The sequence below is a fragment of the Lytechinus pictus genome, unplaced genomic scaffold, assembly GCF_037042905.1.
Source record: "Lytechinus pictus isolate F3 Inbred unplaced genomic scaffold, Lp3.0 scaffold_19, whole genome shotgun sequence".
NCBI classification, from domain to species: domain Eukaryota; kingdom Metazoa; phylum Echinodermata; class Echinoidea; order Temnopleuroida; family Toxopneustidae; genus Lytechinus; species Lytechinus pictus.
The window spans coordinates 8,887,605-8,907,657 of record NW_026974140.1 but is presented as its reverse complement, the minus strand read 5'-3'; the positions used below and the strand labels follow the sequence as shown (position 1 = coordinate 8,907,657).

Genomic DNA, 20,053 nt, shown 5'->3' with positions numbered 1-20,053 from the left:
TTTTTCACTGACTTATGTTCTGAGCCAATCTGATCTATATTTATTTGTTTCCAAAAGTGGCAACATATTTTTTTCATATTGTTTAACCAATTAGCAGAGATAGAATAAAATGCAGATTTTCTTGAACAAGTTTGATTATTGCTCAGTATTTTTTATCAATGACATCTTTTGACTGATTATTTGAGAGGTTTGTTTTTCCCCAAACAATTTTCAATTTCAGTAACTATTGCACAAGATTGTCCAAAAATATATGAAAATTGCTACATAATACAATATTGACTTTTAATATGCAGTATTCTTTTGCTTTTGTTATCCTTTTTTATAGATGCTCATCAAGGGGTACTTCGTCTCTGGAATGTCTCTAAGCCCACACCTATCCTCAGCCTCAAACTAAAGACCACAGGGTTCCATTCCCTATGTGTCTTTAACGCATCACCCACCGGCTCTGATGACTACGATTCCTTGTCATCGACCACCAACTCATCATCATCATCATCCTCCTCGTCGTCCTCACCGGCTCATAGCAATAACCATGTATCATCGACGAGTCAAGCCGTAGCTCCACGACGGACGAACGATCTTTATTCACCGTACGCCCTGCCGCCTGGCCATGCTGTGTGTACATTTGATGATGGTGGGGTGGGGCTCTATGATTTGGGGAAAAGACGATGGGATTTCCTCAGAGAGTTGGTAAGCTTTCTTAAAATGGCTGCAAATGTCAAATTTTGTCCTATTTTTCGCAGCTTTGCCCACTGTGTTTGCATGTGGTATTGTAGAGTCACATCGTTCCGTGCAAGCCTTGCGGGTGATTGCCCACAACTCACCCGCACAAAGTTTTGAGCATTTTCAAAACTTTTCTGCGTGCATATTAGACTTGTGTGTGCTTCTTTGGGCAACTACCGTAAGTAACGGTGTATTAACCGCACCTTTTTCTCGGCGGGATATAAGCAAAAGTCGGGGGTGCGGTTTATCCACGGTGACGGGTCTGAGCCCGCCCGCGTAACCCCTCCCGAACATGTAAGAAGTCTGCCAGTTCACAACACATCGAGTGGCCGGGCGTAGCCGCCCAGGGCAATGTCGTTTAGAGGGGTATGAGCCGCGGGTAATGGGAAGCGATTATTACGATCTTAATCAAATAGTGTCCATAACAAATGCACCCACCTTCATGACACTAATTTCGACTTTATTCTCGATTCAAAGCAGCGAAGTTCCCTGGCTAAGTTCAAAGAGACGCCAAGCATTCTCGGTAATAATTTGTCACAGCTGAGCAAGAGCCGAGAGCTAGCTTGCGTTGTATTGTGGTTTTAGTGCGACTTAAGCTGGCGCTATTCATTTTAACCCCTCATAGTCCCGTTTCTCGCCAGCTTATTTTTTTCTTTCCTGTTTGCTTTTCATAAGATACCATGTACACCGTGCACCACGTATGAGAGAGACGGCACAAAGCCGTAAAACAACTGGAAAAATGCCAATTTCTTTGTTTCTTGAACCTTCCTGTAATCCCGTATCCAAAATTCAGCTAAGCCATCGAATGCTAGACAAATTCTGAAAGTGATTGTGAGGTTGTGATGCAAGAAATGTGAAAGACACAGTTCACAATTTGATAAGATGTACTGGTAGTAGTACCGTATCGAAGTTTGCAATGTACATGTACAAGAACGGCAGTGCTGTGTGTGTGTACACTGTGACTGTGAGGTGAGTGAGTGTGTAAGTGGCCAATATTGTCGGGACCTTTCTCTCTTGCGAACATTTGTAGATGAATTGATCAAGAACAGCAGATTTCCGCATACCGGTAATCTCTTTGAATACTTTGAAATCTTTAACTTGGTTTTTGTTTCTTCGTACCTCAAATATGCATGTAAATGTGAGAAGGATTTTTTTTTTTTTTATTTTTTTATTTTTTAGTCCAAAGTTGGGGGTGCGGTTAATACACGGGTGCGGTTAATACACCGTTACTTACGGTATGTGTGAGATGCGTACGAGACACTGTCAATGCTGGCGACATGAGTGTAGCGAATAATAATAATAGGCATCTGTTTAGCCCCATCTATCTAGAAACAATCTATTCCGAGGCGCATTGTTATTATTATTAATATTATTACCCCGGCCTTAGCTCGAGCTGCCTTTCAGCGCTCGTGCATTTAAGGAATTAATCCTGCCTTGTACCCATTCACCTCACCTGGGTCGAGTGCAGCACAGTGTGGATGAATTTCTTGCTGAAGGAAAACTCGCCATGAAAGGCGAGAGCCAGAAACACTAGACCACGACGCACCCCAAATTACCCGCAAATCACATGCAAGGCTTGCACAGAACATTGTGACAGGGCCTTTACTGACAACAAGTATAATATGGATACCACATTGTAAGTAAAGAATTAAAAGTTGTGCTAAAAAGTTAGTGCACCCCACCAAAAAATACACTTCTTCATGCAAAGTGTTGAATGTACACAATGTTTGTTGAGCCCAGAGAAACAAACTTTATTGAATGTAATATTTGATCTCCTGACTTCACAATTAAATATCTAAAAGTTGGCAGAACTTGAACACTTTAAATATGTTCATTTTCTGGTGGGGTTCACTAACTTTTGAGCACCAATGTGCTTCCATTTGTATCTCGCATTTTCCCAGGGTCACGTAGAAACTATCTTCGACTGCAAATTCAAACCTGACAACCCCGATCTCTTGGCAACGGCATCGTTTGATGGCACCATGAAGGTATGGAACATCAATTCCTGGACAGCTGTAGACTCCTCACCAGGCAATGAAGGCATCATATACTCCATCTCATGGGCACCCGGTGAGCATTACCGTAGTTAATTCAACAAAACACCTGGTCCAGGCATCTATATGAAAGTAGATGCATTAATTGCTTATTATTGCTTATATTGTTATTTAAATTCTTTTACTCTTTTTTGTTGTATTATATTATCCTCGTACATGTGCTTGTATATTTTAAAGGATGTCAAATATCAAACTTAAAGATAAATGCCAGTTGTGGTAACGATCTCAAAATGACTTTTTACAGAATCTAATATAATGACCACCCAAGTGTCTGATTGTATTAATAAAAAATATGTGTCAAAGGATTCTGGAAGAAATTGTGTAATTGCTGAGAAATAAGCAAAATAAGCGCGGATTCTGTCACTTCCGTTGGTCTTTATTCCAGCAATAATAATACACTGTCCCACGTGTGCCTATCTGTGTTGGCAATCTTCAATGTGATCGTTTTTCAGCTTAGATTTTATGATTTCACAAAGTTCAGTTTATGTAACTGTACCAGATCTAGGTCCACGATGATATAGTAATACTTAACCTTGGTTTTACAGACTTTCCCACAAAATCAGTGTTTTACTTCAACTACTTTCATTTAGCTTTAATTGAATTGAAAAATACCCTTATAACCCCCCTCTCCCTGTGAATTGCAGTATGATATTTATTCATGTATGATTTCAAATTTTTTTATTATTTACATTACTGTTTATTATGTTGATTTTTCTGTTGAATTGTTAAGTGCATTGTTCATTCTTTGGATAGTATATTTGTACAAATGGTAGAAATGCAGTTACTACTGAGTAGTTGGTGTTTATTTATATGTGATTTCTTGAAAATGTGACTATTTTTTCCGCAGCTGACCTGAACTGTTTGATGGCAGGAACATCAAGGAATGGGGCTTTCATATGGGACATCACAAAGGGAAAGATTATCAAGAGATATACCGAGGTGAGTACGTAAATGACAAGTTAACCACAACAAAAAGTTGATTTGAATAAAAAGAGAAAAATCCAACTAGCATAACACTAAAAATTTCATAAAAATCGGATATAGAATAAGAAAGTTCAGACATTTTTACGTTTTGCTTAATTTCACATAACAGTTATATGCACATCCTGGTTAGTATGCAAATGAGGGGACTGATGATGTCACCACTCACTCTTTCTTTGATATTTAATTATATGAAATATTCTAATTATCTCCTCAATGTCATTTAAAAGTATTCTTCCTCCCTGGACATGTTGAATTACCATTGTTATTACATTTTATGTTTCGGTCAAGTTGGTCCTTATTGTCAATTATGTAAGAATTGAAATATACATGTAATTCAAACAATAAAAAAAAAGAATTAGTGAGTGCGGGACATCATCGCCTCTCTCATTTGCATATTATTGGGTTAAGCATTGAACTCTTTTGTGAAAAATAAGCAAAACTTAAACATGTCATAATTTTCTTATTTTACGTCCGATTTTGATGAATTTTTCAGTGATATGCTTGTTTGATTTTTCTATATTGATTTAAATTAACATTTTTGGGGGGATGGACTGACATCTAAAGCAAACAATTGTTTCATGAGAAAGTCTTTAAACTCTATGTCTAGCCTCTATATCATATGGTAGATCTACATTTAGATTAGGGGAGCATTCATATAACTTGTCATAATAAGAAATTTGCAATAATGGTTAAAAGCTACTGAAATCATTGTTTGAGTGGCAGATAATAAATTTGTTACAAAAATTGTACATTTGTCATTATAACTTCAATTGTGGTACTGTAATGATGGTAATAATAATAACTGGATTTACATAGTGCTTTTTGCCTGAGGACAGCTTTAGCTCGAGCTACCGGCACTCAGTGCATTCAAGGAATTAATCCTGCCGGGTACCCATTCACCTCAACTGGGTCAAGTGCAGCACAGTGTGGATAAATTTCTTGCTGAAGGAAAATGTGCCATGGGGAAGATTTGAACCCACGACCGTCGGTTTGAAAGGCGAGAGTCAAACCACTAGACTGCAGTATATCAATTCATGATATTTTTGTTAACATTACATTTGATGTGAATGTAGTTTCCATACCATATCTTTTCCTCTCTAATAGCATGGACGAACTAGTGTCTATTCTGTAGCATGGTGCCATAAAGACTCAAGAAGAGTTGCGTCATGTGGAGCCGATAACTACTGGTAAGCTGCATCCAACAGTGTTTAGACTAAAACATTTGGTCTAAAGGCAGTTGATCTATTTTTCAGATATCTAATAATACCACATTGGTGTATATTAGGTTTATTAAATGTCAATTTTCAAATTGAAATAGCAACATGAATCACGATTGAAAATACTAATACAATACAAGGATATTAGAGAAAGAAAGGGTGTTTCAATGTTCCTCGTTCCCGGTCATAAAAGTAAACATCTTCCAGATCGTGATTGGGAGAAAAATTTAAAGGCAAAAAAAAGAAGATATATTTGCAAATGCAATCAGCTCAGATTTTACGACCTTCAGCATCGTGAATGCGACATTGAGCATGATTAAGTGTTGAATGTCTTTAATTTTTATCTTGCAGTGGAATCCCTACACAGGCAGGTGCCAGAATTGACCTTTCTTGTGATGGGTCAAACTGCGTGATAAAGCTGCGCTAACGAAAGCGGGAAATGAAGACGATCAACAATTAAATACTCAGCTTTGTATTTTCGACACTGAACAGTGCACTGCTGATTGTGTATCCACTTTGTCTATGATAAAAGTGGTCAATAAAGCAGTTTTACTTTATTTTGATATGATATTTTTTAACTTTCAGTATTGTTCGTGAGATTGACGGGAAAATGCTGCAGAGATACAGGCATCCATCAGCTGTGTTTGGATGCGATTGGAGTCCTAATAACAAGTAAGAATGATGGTTAATCGACAGTCGCACCAATGAAACTGACATACAAACAGATTAGAAAGGGGCATTATGAAAGTTGGGGGAGGGGAAGGGGGACAAGAGAGGGATTGGGAGGGGGAGGGAAGGGGGCCAAGAGAGGGATAATGTAGAGAGAGGTAGAAGTGGGGTGGGGGTTAGAGTGAGTTTCTTACTAAAGAATGCTGACTTTGTAAAAAAAAAACCATGATGACATGATAAAATTAGAGGTTTCTATGACGATTATGATGCCTGTGCTGCTGCTACTGAGTGTGATGGTGATTACAATGATGATGATGACAATGATGATGGTAATGATGATGGTGGTGGTGATGACTATGATTATGGTGATGATGATGATGGAGATGGAAATGATGGATGATGATGATGATTATGGTGATAAAGATGAAGATGATGATGAAGTTGATGATGGTGATGATGATGATGATGATACCAATAACGATATAATTCCCCTTTTTATATTCAGAGACATGTTTGCCACAGGGTGCGGTGATGGCAAGGTAAGAGTATACTACATAGCAACGGCTAACGAGCAACCATTAAAAACCTTCCCCGGTCACACAGCTAAGGTATTCCATGTAAGATGGTCTCCTTTAAGAGATGGCATACTCTGTAGTGGCTCAGATGACGGGTGAGTACAGGGCCTTGTTACATAAAGTCTAGTGATTGATCATGTGGCTGTTTTCTATCATTGATTGCATTGATTATTGTGTACAATCATTCGTAAAAATCAGCCCTACATTAATAATTGCTAAGCTTTTGATAACACAACAATTAATTGGTTTTACAGCAATGGGTTTCCTCTGATCTGAATATCATCCTGGGATCCGTCTTACAAAGAGTTATGATTGATCCGAACATTTGCAACTATGGAAAGCCAGCAACGCCAACATATAAAATGCCTGTTTTGTTCAACATATATTCTAGATATCGCAACTTTTTGTAAGACGGGCCCCAGATGTGCATGTAACATATTTTTTTTTATTCAAAAAGGAACATTTTTAGAGTGTCATTACTTTTTTTCATGAAATTTTTTTATTTTTCAATTTTTATTCCAAACCAAATTCTTTTTTGGGGGATGGGCTTTCACTTTGACTACACATACAATGTACATGTATGTGGTCAATAGCAATTTGAGATTGATTTGAAGTTGCATCTCTTCATGAGACTGGGCCCAGGTTTACATGTTTTCTAATTGAGCAATTAATCATACCTTTGTTTGCCCAAATGTGGTAATTTGCACCTACCTTCTCCATTAATAATGACACTCTTCAAACAGGCTTGGAGTCAAGGCTTTGTAATTGCTATGTTCATCTGACTTTGAACCGATTAAATGTTCCCAATAATACCCAGAAAAATGTCTGCAAATTTCTTTGAGAAGACGTCTATTCATTTGAACATTCTCTCCATCATGATTAATGTGGGGATTTTTTATACAAAGCTATTGTGACACCTTGTTTTATAAATTCCACCCGACTTTGAACCAATTAACATTTCCTAATAGTACTTTAATGTCTTACATGTATTTAATGTAGACTCCTTTCCTATTTGAACATACTGTTCGTAATGAATGATGAGTGTTTTAACCTAAATGGTTCATGATTTTTTTTGCTGTTTCTTGAATTCCGTGGTTGCCATGACAGGACAATACGTATATGGGACTACACGCAGGATAGCTGTGTAAACATATTAGTAGGTCATGGTGCTCATGTGAGAGGGCTAATGTGGAATCCGGAGATACCCTATCTTCTCATCTCGGGCTCATGGGATTACACCATTAGAGTATGGGATACCAGGTAGGAGGATTGTTTCATCAGTTATAAAAATAATATTAGTAAGCATTTACAGTGGTGCTCAAAGGTTAGTGAATTCACCAGAAAATGAACATATTTAAAGTGTTCAAGTTTTTCCATGTTTTAGGTATTAAATTGTGAAGTCAGGTGATAAAATATTGCATTAAATAAAGTTCGTTTCTCTGGGCTTGCCAAACATTGGAGTGTTGTCTCCATTCAACACTCAGCATGAAGGAGTGCACTTTGTGGTTTCACCAACTTTTGACCACAAATGTATATAGTGCCATCTATCTAGAATATTCCACCAAGATTATGAACAAACATGGAAAATAAAACAAGTGAACACTTGAACACGTAAAGTAAACTTTCACCAAAATTTCAGGAATTATTGGATCAGTTTAATGTTCGTATTGTTTCTTCAAATTAGGATACCAACGGACCGTATGCTAATTTGTGACCTTGTAATGTCATCAACTTGTTGGTTCTTCTATGTATATTTTATTTTAGATAAATTATAATGTTGACTTTTCCCTGTGTGATTAAAGCCATGAGTAGTCAAGCAGTTTTTTTACTTTCCTGGAACAGACAATTGGAATGTTCACAACCGGGTAGGAAATAATTTTATCTTTTGGGGCTATTTTTCTTTTCCGCATTGGGGCAATTGCAGAATTTTTGGGGCTATTTCTTTCAATTTAAGGGTCACTTTTTAGGGGTAAAAAGTAATTGTGCAGTTAAAGCAAATATTAATCTTCTGCCACAGTTACAATATCGATTTTTTAAATAATCTTGAATTTTGTTTGTGACAGATCTTGGGGCGACTTCAGAAAGAATGGTAGCCCCGAAAAGCATGCATTTTGATGGAATTTAAGGGGCAATATATTAGGCAGTCATGAGGGAGAAATCGCCTGTTGTCCTCATGTATTTTCTAAGCTGAAAATAAAGGAAACTTGGTAATGTCCATATATAGTGCCACAGTCTTTCCATTTGTCCCAATATCTTTGGTTTTAGGGTTGACAGGTATGGCTGCATTTTAGATGAAGAAATATTTCCTTTTTAATTCATTTGTTTGATCTTACCATATTATGATCCTTTGCCTAACAGGGATGGTGCATGTGTTGATAAGGTATTAGACCACGGTGCTGATGTGTATGGTCTAGCCATGCATCCCAATAGACCCTTTATACTTGCATCCTGCTCAAGGGATTCCACTGTTAGGATCTGGTCTCTGACATCACTGGTGATGTCATCACAGATGAGAGTGATCGCCAGGAGACCATGGCAAGAGATCATCACGTCAACAGGTAATAATAATAATAATGATAAAAATGATAATAATAGTAATAATAGGCATACATGTACCTGTCAAATGATGTACAGTAGTTGCGATGTATTAATCACGATATAAATCTTGAATGTTATTATTATTATTTACATTGCGCCGTCTATCTAAAAAATATTCTATTTTGAGGTGCATGAGCACATTAGAAAGAATGAGAGAGTTAAGAAGAGTGTAATAATGCCTAGAACACATGTTGTACCGTTTGTCTAGAAATATTCTTTTTTCCGAGGTGCACAAGTAAATAAGAAAAAAAAGTCGAGTTCGGATGAATGTCATGGCGCTACAAACTGGAAATGTTTTTAAAAAATAAGACTTCAGGTTAGATTTGAAATTTTGAATGGTAAATTGATCCAAAGAGAAGGTTTGGGGTCTTTAGAAGAATCTCATCTCGGGCTATGAGTTGGTGTGTAAGGCATGATGATGTCTTTGGCGAAATGATGGCAATTAGACCAAATGGTTAGTAGACAAACTGGTTGTACATGTAGATGAAGAAGGACTAGGCCATATGGAATGAAAAGTAGACCAATCAATTTCGCTTTGATTAGCTCAGTTGGTAGAGCGTCGGTCTCACAACCTAGAGGTCAGGAGTTCAAGCCCCAGCCGCGTCAGACCCAAAGATGGGAGTTGCTGCTACCCTGTTTGGCGTTCAACGATTTACGTGATAGAGCTACGTCGATCTGATGCTGCTCAGTGGCTGCCGGGCCTACATGTATGATCAAATGGGCAAACTGAATTTTCGTATGATTTCTATTTCTGATTTCTATTTCAAACAGTAAAATATGGATTAAAATTTTTTTTTTCCTCTCAGATCATGCCATGGCTGTCAATACCAGCACATTGATGTCGGGCAAGGCATCAAGAGACCTCAAGTCCAAGATAGATCATTACCGTGGTAACCTGGAATTCAAGACAATAATCCGGTGGTTCTCTAATCTCTTTGCAGTGAGTTTTTTTACAGGGCTTTCTTTTTTAACCTCACTCTCATTTCTTAGTTTCTATATTTTTTTTGTGAAGGTGGTAACACTAATATTAAGGCTTTCATTTTTGTTGAGTGCTCTTTATAGACAGGTTTCGCAGAATGAAGTATTATTTTGTAGTGATACTTTGTTTAATGTTTGTATTCGGTCTCCTGATGATATGGCTTATATCTTAGAGGTAGTAAATAGATATTGACTGCACATGAAGATGACTAAGGACATTATCATTCCCAAGATACTTTAGTTTTCTTACAGACCCTCCCATCATCCAAGGCCTTAGCCAAGGGATGATAGAAGGGCCTGTATGAAAAGCACAGAGGGAGTGATGATTTCCACTGTCATTAGAGCACAGAGCACTCCATATATCATCAAGTGGACTCTAAATACAGTGTTTTGTATGTGGAGGATTATTTTTATTGATGTTTGGTTGTTTTATGTTTATATTCAGTTTCCCGGTGAACCTGCTAATCTCTGTCCTTTATTAGTTGTCAGGATGATAGAATAAGTGTCCATCATTGATTGGAAAGTGGTCCTTATGGATAGGTTTCACAGTATGAACAATTATTCTATCTTGATTATTTGTTTTATGTTTATATTCAGTCCCCTGGTGATACAGCTAATCTCTGGGAACTAGTGTCCATTATAAACGGTCAAGACGATAGCCTTCTACCGGAGGATTATAGTAAAGGAATCATGCACAAAAAACATCTCATCAAGTTCAGATCGGTAAGTCGTTCTGCAAGTGTTATAAAGATAGTTAAATAGTGTTCCAAAGTTTTATGTCATCAATTATTCTTTTTGTGCATTTGAACTGCTATAACCCAGCACACTGGAATATAATGGTTTAACTACGAATGAAAGACAAAAGCCTGCATTCACTTTTGGATTCTTAATTATTATCATTATTACATTATTATTGAATTAAGCACAATTCAAAGCATGAAATCTGCATATAACATTTGTTTCAGACCATTAATTCAACACTACATAAAACTGTTTGAATGGGCCTAGATGTTGCATATCAATAAAACTTGACTCTTACAATGTAGGACCTAAGGTAGTTTAATCTTGTTTTTGTTTTCGTTTGTTTTTATACTGCTGTATTTCAAAGAAGTCTATACGGGACATACAGTATGTATACTTTTTATTGGTTTTCTTTTCACATGCTGTCATCAACATAGAATGTGAGCCAGATGTACGCTTTTTACTTTTTTTCTTTTGAAGTCTGAAGCTAAAGAACTGGAGCTAGCGAAGCTGGGAGGGCGGGGCGGCCAAACATCACGGCTACGGGAAGAGAAGGTGAGAGAAGCTGCCGTGCTGCATATGAAGCTAGGAGAAACACAGAGATACTGTGAACTCATGGTAGAGCTGGGAGAGGTGAGTCTCATTCTGTAAATACGTAATAAGCCAGTTCACGGTTAGCTCATGATCAACTTTTCTCAAATGACCTTTGTGATTTTTCATTAGGGTAAGCACTATCATTTTCAAATGTAGATGTTGCGTAAGCTTTACCGGTAGAGTATTCAAATTCTAAGAACAAAAGGCATTTTATAGACCAGGTGACTAGATAGTACATCAGGGATAAAGTTTGGAAATCTGTTTTATTGTCTGCCTTTGGCACATTTGACTATTGTTTAGGCTACTGTCAAATACCAGTGATTATGAAGGCTCTATTTATTACTCTTCAGCTTGGATGCGATAAATATTTTGAAAGGAATACATGAATAATCATCAAATCACAAATGCCTATGTCAGTGAATTTGAAAGCCACCTTCATGGTTGTCTCCAATGACCTTTTTCTGCTCGTGCGCAGTTTACAACCGTGAACAGGCTTATTCTATTAGGCTGTTCACATGAATGAATTTATTATCCAATGCAGTAATAATAATAATAACAATTTTACAAGTTTATAGTCAAATACTTATGAATACACTGTAGAAAAGCAAGGATAATAGGAACCAGAAAATAGCATGAATGCTAGTCTAGCCTGGCCCCATTATACAATGTATATTGTGACTGTACTAGATATAGTCTGTAATACATGTAGGCTATATTATAAACAATGCCTACATAACATAATTTAGCAAAGATTTTAAGTATTTACATATTAAAGATATACACTGTATGAATGATAACACAATCCCATATCTTCAGTTTTCTAACAGATGTTCCATGACAGTTTAACAAAAACTTGACCTTGATGGTTTCTTTCTGATTTTGATTGTTACATGGAGCTCATTCCAAGAAGCTGTGCCTGTGCATCTCAAATTTTAGTACTGTTCTAAGCCTAGCCCTGGGCTTCATGTATCCATTTTAGCATTTCACACCTTAAATTTTTGACCTGTACTTGCCACCTAGCCCAAACTGAGAAATTTCTTGGTTTTAACAAAACCTGGATAAAGATGAGCATATATGTACTTCTTGGGCAACCAGCGCACTGGGCCAATTAAGAATACATTACTTGCTGTTGTTTGATTGGCTAACGCAGAATGTTTAGCCCTGGACTATGTGTTTACACCACGAAGCATAGTACTGCATTGCGTACACTGTATTTAGCACAGCCAATTGGAGGGCTAAACCCTGGTTTTGACCTGCGTCAGATAGTTTAGGACTATTAATACGTGGGATTAACCTCACTAGTAGTAGCATTGATATTAACCGGTGTGTTGGCTCAGTTGGTAGAGCATCCGTCTCACAACCGGGAGGTCGGAAGTTCAAGCCCCGGCTGCGTCAGACCGAAAGATATTAAAAGATGGGAGTTGCTGCTACCCTGTTTGGCGTTCATCAATTCAAGGGATAGAGCTACGTCAATCTGGCGCTGCGCAGTGGCTGCTGGGCCCATGATCAATTAGACAAACAGGATTATGGCAGTATTTTTGTTACAGATTTCATTTAGAACAAAATTTTTTATCATTATTTCTTATCTTGTCGGCAGTGGGAGAAAGCTTTGGCAATAGCACCGGGAGTGTCCATGGATTACTGGAAGCAATTGGCTGAGAGGTGAGAAAAATCGTAGAAACCATATATTATATTTGCATAGCAACATGTTATAAATTCAAGCAAATACAAAAAAAAATTATTACCACTTGCCCCATATTAGTTGCCTTTGATCTAAAAATTGCACATGCTTTTTAATGCAAGTGGTCGAGAATCTGTCCTTTCATATTGTCCAGAAGTAATAAATTGTAGCAATCTGGGTAATGAACCCTTTTGAGACTGAATGACTTTGCTATATCACATGTTTTCCATAACTCTAACTCCTGGTTAAGTAAGAGAGTGTCTGAGAACCTAGACTAGTGCCTGTTGCTAAATTAATTTCATGCACAGAGGGGGGGGGGGGGGGGGGGTGCATGAGGTTACATATTAATGGATAATGAGCTAATAAGTTCAGGATAGCATTTTGTGAAAAGTTTTCTCTGACTTTCTCTGACTAATTCATTCTCAGCCAATCAGATGCAAGAAATTCCGCAGCTTATAAAGAAAAAGTTCTGACAATAATCTTCATGAAACCCTCCCCAATGGGGGGGGGGGGGGTGCATGAGGTTACATATTAATGGATAAAGAGTTAATAAGTTCAGGATAGAACTTTGTTGAAAGTTTTGTCTGACTTTCACTGACTAGATCTAATTCACTCTCAGCCAATCAGATGCAAGGATTTCAGTAGCTTATAAAGGAAAAGCTCTGACAATATTCTTCATGAAACCACCCCCAATTGTCCATCCCTCTTTGCAGATATGCGGAGAACTTGTCAGCTGATGAGAACCTTGACTGTGTGCCTTATTATCTCATCACTCACAACGTCGATAAACTGGTCCGCTTCTACTGCCACCGCGGCCAGCTTAACGATGCGCTCCTCGTCGCACAGGTTGCCTGCGAGGGACCCGTTACCATGGATAAAAGAAGCAGAGGTGTTGTCAATGGGAGGACGACGGCGGGGCACGAGGAGGAAGGGGATGCTGTCCCGAGGGTGAATGGAATGCAGGATGAGGAGGAGTCTAATAAGTGAGTGACAATGGTGAAGAAGTTTGGAGAGTGAAGCATTTAAAGTTTCACAAGTTTCAAGTCAATTTCCACTCACAGAAAGATACAACATAAAGTACTTTTTTGGTATATACACAATCATTATGGGAGCTTATAAAAAGGGGAAGATATGACATAGTTGAAACTTGATTGCACCGTAAATTATATAAAATACAACTGGCAACATACACGCAAATAAAAAATACCATTTGTTAAAGAGAGTGGAGGAGTATGATCGTTTTTCAGCATAGATTTCAAGATTTCACAAAGTTCAGTTTATGTACCAGATCGAGATCAACGATGATATCAGACATGCCAACCGTTCCCTTTTTAGACAGTCCCAGACCGGGTAAAATCACTGTTGGGCCAGTAACTTGTTGCCTGAAAGAAGCAAGTAAATTCTTGCCTACGAGCACATAATTAAAAGGGTGAATTATCAAGGTTTCTAGTAGAGTCATTTCACATGTTTTTTTCACAGATCTCACTACAACAGGCTGGCGATTGTTACCTTGAGAAAAAAAAATTTAAATACTTTTTTTTTGTCAAAAAATACTTTTTTTTCCTTCTAAGAATACTTTTTGTTGTTGTAGAAGGTTGGCAGGTCTGTGATATGGGGACAATTAACTTTTGTCTTACAGACTTTCGCATGAAATCAGTGTTGACAGCAACAACTTTCGTATATCTTTGATTCATAGATTGCTCCTGTCTGTGGTTGATCTGATGGCTAATAAATTCTTTCACAACGGGTCACCTGTACTATCTGCCTGCTGTCATCTTGCTGCCGGTCAACAAAGGGTAAGCATAATAATAATAATAATCAGCATTTATAATGGTGACTACTTATACATGTATAGCGCACAGGTCCAACTTTCGGTGCTCATGGCGCTTAAAAAAAGGCACTGTTATTATTACCCCGGCTAAGCTAGGCAACCAATAAAGGCGCACACAGCTTTTTAAGGAATTACTTCCTGCTGGTACCCATTTACATCACCTGGGTCGAGTTCAGCACACAATGGATGAATTCCTTGCTGAAGGAAATTATGCCATGGCTGGGATTTGAATCCACAACCCTCTGTTTCAAAGTCCGGAGACTAGTCATCTGGGCCACAACGCTCCACGTTATATAGCCCCATCTATCCAACATGCTTTTTTATTATTAATACCACCCAGGCTTTAGCTTGAGCTGCCTTCCAGTGCTTATTGCATTTCAAGGAATTAATCCTGCTGGGTACCCATTCACCTCACCTGGGTTGAGTGCAGCACAATGTGTGTAATTCCTTGCTGAAGGAAAACACGCCATGGCTGGGAATAGAATCCACGTCCCTCTGATTGAAAGACGAGAGTCGTAACCACTAGACCACAACGCCCCCACATATCAAACTTATTCTTCATATCACTTATCTAAAACAAGTCTGCCTGCTCTCTCTGATTGTCAGAGAGACTGTGAAAAAATAACAGATAAAAAAAAAGATCTTTAGTGAAAAAACTGCAAATTGAGAAAGATTTTGCTAGTTTCTCAATAAATTCTCTGTGGAAAGTGAATATTAAAGTTGGCAGCTCTGCTAACTAGTTGTCGCATCTGTACATTTTAGCCAGTGTATACCATTGTATGTATGGCAAGCTGTTATATATCATCATATCTCATGATATCAAGTATTCATTTCAATAAAGACTTGTCTTTTGTAATTATATTTTAATTTATAAATTGTTTTTTGATATCAAGAAATTAATTCTTAATTTCAATAATTTGATTTACTTAATGTGCAGTGTTAAACATTAAAATGTACATTGATTTGGTATCATGAAAGTTGTAGAGGTGTTGTGGCTCAGTGGAGAAGTCTCCAGAGTTTGGACCACAAGGTCCAGGGTTCAACCCCACCGCAGCACTCGCGTTCTTGGGCAAGGCGTTTATCTACATTTGCCACTCTCAACCCAGGTTAGTGAATGGTAGCCTATCTGGTAGGAGGGAATTCCTTTAATGCTCGAGCGTCCAATCAGGGTAGCTGTTCTAATGCCAGGTTAATAGTATGCTGCGCTTAGAAACATTTGTTTTAAGTGCTAAATAAATGTTGAATAATAATGATAATATTATTGTTATCATTATTGCTATCATCATTATTATTATAATTATTATTATTATTGTTATTATCAATATTATTATTTATTATTATTGTTATTATTAAAATAGCATGTCATACATGTCCATACATCTTCATATATGGACTGAATTTGGCAGCTCCTTTAGAAGATATTATTATTATTGATCAATCATAATTCTTTTGATTATACTGATCATATGCTTATTGCAACAGGAAATATACATTGATATGTTATTGAAGTTGATCAGTTGCTTATTCATTTTGATTATGGAGCATTGTGGCCCAGTGGATTGATTGGTCTCTGGACTTTGAAACAGAGGGTTGTGGGTTCGAATACCAATCATGACGTGATTTCTTTCAGCAAGAAATTGTTGCACAATGTGCTTTACTCATCCAGGGGTAAGTGGGAACCGGCAGAAAGTAATTCCTCAAAAGTCTGTGAGCACAGGAATTGGTTGCCGAGTTTAGCTAGGGTAATATATTGCCGCCTTGAATGCCTAACAAGGTGGATACATACGCTATACAATTATCCTATATTAAAGGAAAAGTCCACTCCTACAAAAATTTGATTTGAAGAAAAAGAGATGAATCCAACAAGCATAACACTGAAAATTTAATCAAAATCGGATGTAAAATGAGAAAGTCATGACATTTTAAGGTTTCACTTAATTTCACAAAACAGTTATGTGCACATCCTGGTCAGTATGCAAATGAGGAGACTGATGACATCATCCACTCACTATTTCTTTTGTATTTTATTATGCGAAATATGAAATATTCTAATTTTCTCATTGTCAAGTGAAACAACGATTTATTCCTCCCTGAACATATGGAATTAGCATTGTGTAATACATGTACTATATGATTCAGTCAAGTTGGTCATATTTTTCAAATCTGTAAAAATTCAAACAATAAAAAACAAAAAAAAAAGTGAGTGAGGGACATCATCGACTGTCTTATTTGCATGTCACGGAGTTGTGCATATCACTGTTTTTTTATGAAAAATAAGCAAAACTTTAAAATGTCATAACTTTCTTATTTTACATCCGATTTTGATGAAAATTTTCAGCATTATGGTAGTTTGATTTTTCTCTATTTAATGAAATCAACATTTTTCTGGGGTGGACTTGAACTTTAAGGCCCTGTCACATCTTTCCGTGCAAGCCTTGCGTGTGACTTGCTACCTGCATGTCGCCCGCAGGTCAGCCGCATTGACAGTATCTTGTACACAACTCAGACGCAGAAGCGTAACAAGTCTGATTTGCGTAGAAAAGTTTTGAACATGCTCAAACATTTTCACCTGCAAGGCTTGTACGGAACTATGTGACAGGGCCTTTATTATTATTATTGCAATTATTCATTAGACCTGTATTGTTACTTTTCTTTTTTCTTTCAGCTTGCTTTGTCCAAATTAATACGGGGCCATGAGTTAGAGCTGGTCGTATCGATAGGAGAGTCACTGAAAGGAGGCAAGATCTCAAGTTTGGTTACCATGGCAACTGAGATGCTATCAAGAAGATGCGAAGGACAGGGAAACTGGTGAGATTTCAATAAAATTCAAACATTTTGTGGTATTATAGATGGTTGCTAAAGCAAGTTTGATTGTATTTCCTTATTTCTTTGATCAATTCAATCAATTCAATTCATTTCAATTCATTTTATTGCTTAACCATCAAATATAAAAACAATGCAAACAAATTGACAACAGCAGCAACAGTCTAGTGCGCATACTCGAATACGTGAAACATACAATGCATACAACAATAAAATGAATGCAATGCGCATCATAGAGCACAATGATACTTAATGACGTCATAATAAACTACATGTTAGTTGCATTTCTACGATCAAATTTTTTCTTATGAAGTGAGGCCATATAAATTGATGGTGGTAAGTGACATGACTTGCTCAATCAAAATCCCCCCTTTCTTTGTGGCGGGGGGGGGGGGTGGGTGGGATAGATAATAATAATTATATTGGATGGCTTTATTTCATGGAAAACCAGAATTATTCCACTTGTTAGGGCCAATATTCCACTCATCTGTGATTCGTGGAACTCTTGGAATATCTCTGGTATTCCATTTGGAGCCATTCAAATATTATATGATTATTATTTATTTGTATGTATTGTTATTCATTCAATAATAGGGATCTAGCTTATAACCTGATTGAAGACATTCCTAACAACCATGATATGAAGGTCAGGCTTTGTGCAAGGTGTATAGGAAGTGCAGCTGAGATCAACCATATGCATGAAAAGGTAAATATATACCCCAAAATCTTTATTACTATTATAATTTTTATTTCAAACTATAATATACAAAGATATTCATATGTATAATGTACATTAATATCCTCATAGGTCCATTTTCTCAAAAGAGGTTTCCAATTGTACCATGGTACAAAACTATGGACTATGCTGATTTGTGCCCATTATTATGCGTAGGCTAGGAAAGTCCAATTATAAGTGCGCGTTTTGGCCTAGGGCGCCTAATTGAAGTGCGATAATACAAGAAATATGGATAGGCTATGGTTAAGTCACATGGTATGATTGAAATGAAACCTCTTCTATAGATGCAAAAGAAACCCACAATATTAACATTTTATACAATTTTCCCAGATATTTTCCGCTACCACTGCAGCCTTTATCAACATTGTGGTCAGCACCCTGTCTTACACATTGTTGTGATTGATCCAATAAAGCTCAGCTATATGGAAAGTCATCATTGTCATAATTTTCCCAAAGGAAGTTTGCACAATGTCCCTTTGTTTTGTAAACAAAGAGGAAGCACACTGCATTGTCAAGACAACGATTGATGTATAAGTCTACATCATCTAAAAATGCATTTTAAACAAACATGAATTGTTGATGTTAATGTTGCTTGCTTTTCATTGTTGCGGTCGATGGGATCAATTGCAACTTTTAAGACAGGGCACTGATTATCAATTATTTCATCAGAAAAGTCAAATCAGGGTACTGTTTCATAAAGGACTTGCAACTGTTGTAACTTTTAAATTATGGCAACTGCCATGGTAACCTTGATTATGATTGGCTGCTGAGCCCTGTTACCATGGTAGTTGCAATTATGGCAAAGTTACAAGAGTTGCAAGTCCTTTATGAAACGGGCCCCAGGTCACTATCTTCTCACCAAACTGCCAATCGATCTACATACTGTGCTCTTCATGATTCCATTTTTTCCCCCATTTCTTATGTCATTTTTTCAAACCGTTTCCATTCTTTTTCTCTAATTTCACCCTTTCATGTAAATCATTTAATACCGGGATAGGATTCCCTTAAAATTGGTGAATTTTAGTTCAACATCTACCTTAATCTGTGTTCACAATCTTGTTTTATTGATCCAACAGGTGGGTTTCCCCCCTCTGGAAGATTGCATAGTGAAGGCCCAGAGCATGTTAGATGCAGGGAATGTGAGGGAGGGTGTATGCTATTATTTACTCTCTTCTACACCGGAGGCTGCCATGTCTGTGGGTCTCCCTGAAGTCAGAAGTAAGTTTTTGCTTTTTTATAAAATCTTGAATGAACATGATTTTATTTTTTGTTTTTTTTAATGTTAATTAAAACCATTCACAGATGGGGAAGAAGGAAGTGACTTTGTGATTATGGAGTGTGCAGCGCGAATTTAAGAACCCGCAAATATGTTTTGAAGCCGCCAAGCGCAAAAAATTAATCCCGCGAAAATAACAGTGTTTACAGTAATTATATGAACAAACATGGTACATGTAATACAAATATCATTGTTGGGAGGATCATGAAATGCATGTAAATGGCTTGTTGAAAATGATTTCTGGTGGTTATCTGAATAGTATCCAATGAAATAACCACTGAAGTATTTGTATGTATAAATTAAAAATATGCTATATATTCTGGTAGATAAGATTTAATTGCTGAGAAATGGACAAAGTACACATTGCATACCAGCCAGTTGTTGGGTATTCTTATGAGTAATGATTATAAACTGCCTCACATGTGCTTGTCTTTTAAATAATGATATAGGATTTGTATAGCACACGTATCCACCTTGCTAGGTGCTGAAGGCACTCCTATATTACCCCGGTTAAGCTAGTCTACCGATTCCGGTGCACACAGCTTTTTACACGCCCGTACTAGACGGGATGTA

General features: G+C 37.3%; 1 protein-coding gene across 1 annotated transcript in view; it reads left to right on the top strand.

The window, feature by feature from the left end:
• Window positions 1-20,053, top strand: part of LOC129260695 (WD repeat-containing protein 17-like) — a 38,022-nt gene that overhangs the window by 10,970 nt on the left and 6,999 nt on the right. The window contains exons 3-19 of the mRNA XM_054898648.2: window positions 326-690; window positions 2,625-2,793; window positions 3,625-3,716; window positions 4,866-4,948; window positions 5,564-5,650; window positions 6,153-6,317; window positions 7,330-7,482; window positions 8,581-8,780; window positions 9,627-9,760; window positions 10,396-10,521; window positions 11,020-11,172; window positions 12,731-12,795; window positions 13,528-13,797; window positions 14,511-14,610; window positions 17,311-17,453; window positions 18,063-18,174; window positions 19,281-19,422. Coding sequence (XP_054754623.2) covers window positions 326-690; window positions 2,625-2,793; window positions 3,625-3,716; window positions 4,866-4,948; window positions 5,564-5,650; window positions 6,153-6,317; window positions 7,330-7,482; window positions 8,581-8,780; window positions 9,627-9,760; window positions 10,396-10,521; window positions 11,020-11,172; window positions 12,731-12,795; window positions 13,528-13,797; window positions 14,511-14,610; window positions 17,311-17,453; window positions 18,063-18,174; window positions 19,281-19,422 — 2,559 coding nt within the window. The remainder of the gene's footprint in view (window positions 1-325; window positions 691-2,624; window positions 2,794-3,624; window positions 3,717-4,865; window positions 4,949-5,563; window positions 5,651-6,152; window positions 6,318-7,329; window positions 7,483-8,580; window positions 8,781-9,626; window positions 9,761-10,395; window positions 10,522-11,019; window positions 11,173-12,730; window positions 12,796-13,527; window positions 13,798-14,510; window positions 14,611-17,310; window positions 17,454-18,062; window positions 18,175-19,280; window positions 19,423-20,053) is intronic.